Consider the following 4,416-nt stretch of genomic DNA (forward strand, 5'->3'; position numbering starts at 1 on the left):
ATTAATTCCCCTAATTTATTAATAAATTTTGTTCCAATAGTGATATTATTAGGTTGGTATAAGAACTTTATTTTGAAATACAATTTTTTTCTCAACCAGTTCAAACTTTTAAAAACTATAACAACTTTTTTGGTTTGAAATTGGATTGAATAAAAATAATTGATTAATGATTATTATTATTATTATATCTATAAAAAGCCCATCTCACGTGCTTTTCATTCGTAAAACAAGACAAATTAGAGATATTTTTACCAAAATGAAGTTAATATGTATGTTTGTGACTTTTTTTGTTCTGCGCATCATCTGTTGTTAATACAAGTGACTCTGTTGTTACTATTACTCCTACTACTAGTACTCCCAAAAATTCTAATATTTTTTTCCCAATGGTGGTGATTCCAATTTTTGGTTTACATTCATCTAGTAATACAAATCTAATTTATTTATAAATTTGATTCTATTTATTTACAAATTTGAAGATGAAGCACATTCTTATCTTGAATGTGGGACTAAATTAAAATGAAATAAATACAAAATGTTTAACAATGTATTATTTTAAAGAATGTTATACTATAGTATCTTTTGGCATTAATAAATTCATTCATAAATGATCATTGAGTTTAAAAAACAGCAGCAATTAGGTCCTTTTAGTTAATTTTTCAAACAAAATTCAATGTGTTTTTGTAAGTAATTTTTTTCCTTAAATGTTATATACCTCTAAATATTTTTACACAATATATTGTTCAAAAAACTAACAATTTTGTGGAAAAATAAATAATGAGGACGCATTTGCTACTGTTTATAAAACTCAAGGTGCCAAAAAAAATTCATGAGACTAAATTGTCAAAAAAAAATCCATTTTGTAATTTAGATACTTGTTTTGTCAAAAAAAAAAATAGATACTTATCAAATGAATCCTGTAATTGGTTTTCTACCAAATATATAGTAACCAATTAGCTAATTGTATAATTTCATAATTATTCTGTGAAAAAATAACAGATTCCACAAAAGTCTTCTACCAAAGAATCAGAAACAAGAATCTCAACTATAAATAATATAACCATTACTTATAAAAAAAAAAGTAACCAACAATTTTCTATAAATTTAGTTATCGTTAAAGTAACCTAACAACCAGCTTCACATTTTAGTTATTCATGAGATATTTTATTAAAAAAATTTACAACAAAAATGTATTATTGTAAAAACACCATAATTTTACGTGTGTTTTAAAATTGTAATCTTATGTCAAATAAAATTTTGAAAATACCAATTTTAGTTTAATAGTTACAAAAATCTATAAAACTTATATAAGTTTTAAACCTTACTGTTTCATATTTATTATTTTTTCTTTATTCAAATAATTATGTTATTAATTGTTGGCAAAAAAAAAAAATTATGTTATTAATCTTCCTTTTTTCAAAGAAATTTTAAAGAAATGAAGTGTTTTTCCTATATTATATTAATAAAAATGATAAAGTAACAACTATTTTAACTTTTTTAAAAAATACTTTTTTTTTTGCATTTTTTATAAAGGAAATATCTATTAACATTTTTTATAAATGTTGTATACCTCTAAATATTTTTACACAATATATTGTTCGAACAAAATTCTAAGTTTTTTATAAGTAATTTTGTTTTTTTTCTTAAATTCCGTATACCTCTAGATATTTTTACATAATATATTGTACAAAAAAATTATTAAAAAACTAAGAATTTTGTAAAAAATAAATAAATAATAAGTACGTGTTTGCTACTGTTTATAAAACTCACGGTCTTGATTGATTGCCAAAAAAAATTCAAATTCTTAAAAAATGGTAAGCTATATAAATAGTTAAATTAGCATTATACTAACAGCAATGATTAATCACAATGAAAGGGTGATGAGATATTGTATTTATAGTTTATATTTTGGTCTTAAAAATATATTGGTGATCAATATATAAATTAATTCCCTTAATTTATTAATAAATTTTGTTCCAATATTGATATTATTAAGTTGGTATAACAAATTTATTTTGAAATACCATTTTTTTCTCGACCGGTTCAAACTTTTAAAATCTATAACAACTTTTTTTTGTTTGAAATTTGATTGAATAAAAATAATTGATTAATTATTATTATTATTATTATAATTATTATTATATCTATAAAAGGCTCATCTCATGCTTCTCATTCGTAAAACAAGCCAAATTAGAGATCATTTTTAGCAAAATGAAGTTAATACGTATGTTTGTAATTTTTTTGTTGTACATATCTGTTGTTACTAGTCTTCCCACAAAAAATCCTAATATTTTTCCAAGACCTTTCTTTGGAGGAGGTTTAACCCCTCCATTCGGGTCACCACCAAGCTTCCAATGGCCTCATTTCCCTGGTTCTCCTTCTGGAGGATCACCACCAAGTCCACCATCTTTTCCATCGTGGCCACATCCGTTTTTCCCAAGTCCTTTTGGAGGCTCATCCCCAAGTCCTGCTGGAGGCTCACCTGCTTTCCAATGGCCACTACACTTTCCATTTCCAAGCCCACCTTCGGGAGGCTCATCGCCAAGCCCCCCAGCTGGAGGCTCACCTGCTTTCCAATGGCCCCCACATTTTCCATTTCCTAGCCCACCTTCTGGAGGCTCATCACCAAGTCCGCCTGCATTTCAATGGCCACCACACTTTTCATTTCCAAACCCACCTTCTGGAGGCTCATCGCCAAGCCCCCCTGCTGCTGGAGGTTCACCTGCCTTCCAATGGCCCCCACATTTTCCATTTCTAAGCCCACCTTCTGGAGGCTCCTCACCAAGCCCACCTGCTTTCCAATGGCCGCCACACTTCCCATTTCCAAGCCCCCCTTCTGGAGGCTCATCGCCAAGTCCCCCAGCTGCTGGAGGCTCACCTGCCTTCCAATGGCCTCCACATTTTCCATTTCCTAGCCCACCTTCTGGAGGCTCATCACCAAGTCCGCCTGCATTTCAATGGCCACCACACTTTTCATTTCCAAGCCCACCTTCTGGAGGATCTTCACCAAGCACTCCAGCCTTCCAATTTCCGAAGATTCCAGGATTCCCAGGCACACCACCAAGTGCTCAATCTGCTCCTCCAACAAAAGCTTGATTAGTTTAAGTTTATTTTTTGTTTCTTGATTAGTTTTAGTTTTTTTTTTGTCAGGTTGATTAGTTTTAGTTTGTTTGCAGTTTTAGATATTATTAGGTTTAGGGTTTATGCTTTACTACGAGTACGTTAATAATGATGTTCACGTTTTGTGAATTTTCAGTTAAATAAAAACATATTTTAGTATTATCTATAAATATATCTCCACACATACATACGAGTTATATTATAACAAATATTAATCAATAAATATATATATATATATCTTTTTATCTCTCAGTCAAAATAAATATAGCATAAAATAAATTAATCATTAAGAATATAAGAATGTTAAGAGCGTAAACAAAACCTTTCTCTCAATATAAATTATGAAAAATTAATTGAGTTTTTAATATAATATATTAATCTCAATTTTTTTTTTAAAAAAAAGATAAAAAAATATCAATTTTGCTCTCTACAATGGATTGTCGAAATTAAATAAGGATAGAGGTTAAACTTTTTTTTTTGGCGTGAAAGAAAGCAATAATAAAATTTACCATTGGGGTAAAAAAACGTTACGAAGAAATAGGAAGTGTTACTCGATATGAAAAGTTGTCTCTTTATTATTATATACTAGGAAAGATCGTTAAAAATTATAAATTTTGTTTATTGATGTTTAAATAATAAAATCGTCCATTATAAATATTTAGAATGGTAACAGTATTTACTCAATATTTAAGGGTTGTATGTTGGTTTATAACATCAAAAAATTATTAATTGGTTTGCAGTGATATTTAAAAAAAAAAAAAATAACCAGATATAAATTGAAAAAAAAAATATTTAAACAAATTTAAATATCCATAAAAATATCTAGTCAACAAATTTTTAAATTTCAAATTATTTAAATATTAAAATCAATCAGATATTATTATTTTCAAATAAAAATTTCACCAAGTATTTAAAAAATATCTTAAATATCTTATAATTTTATTATAATATTTTAATATATTAAAATATTTAAAATTAATCAGGTAACCTATTTTTAAATTTGAATTTGAATCTTTGTAGAAAATATCTATTTTCTAAAAATCAAACAACTAAAATATTTTTTTTGGGAAAAAATAATTTTTTTTAAAATATCATTTTTATGTCGGTTCAAAATTTTAAAAAGTAAATCAATCTTTTTTTTGAAATAGCAAAAAATAAATATTATTAATTTATCCTCATTAATTTATATTAATGAGGATAACCCATGATACATCTAATAATATTTATTCACCTTTATTGTGGGTTACATTTATCTATCTAGTAATACAAATCTAATTTATTTATAAATTTGAAAGCACA

General features: G+C 26.6%; 1 protein-coding gene across 1 annotated transcript; it reads left to right on the forward strand.

The window, feature by feature from the left end:
- Positions 1-1,866: 1,866 nt before the first annotated feature.
- Positions 1,867-3,310, forward strand: LOC133784767 (vegetative cell wall protein gp1-like). Its single transcript, XM_062224044.1, has 2 exons — positions 1,867-1,874; positions 2,151-3,310. The coding sequence occupies exons 1-2, from the start codon at positions 1,867-1,869 to the stop codon at positions 3,091-3,093; spliced, it is 951 nt and encodes a 316-aa protein (XP_062080028.1). The 3' UTR covers positions 3,094-3,310.
- The last annotated feature ends 1,106 nt before the right edge of the window (positions 3,311-4,416 follow it).

The sequence above is a fragment of the Humulus lupulus genome, chromosome 6, assembly GCF_963169125.1.
Source record: "Humulus lupulus chromosome 6, drHumLupu1.1, whole genome shotgun sequence".
Classification (NCBI taxonomy): Eukaryota; Viridiplantae; Streptophyta; class Magnoliopsida; order Rosales; family Cannabaceae; genus Humulus; species Humulus lupulus.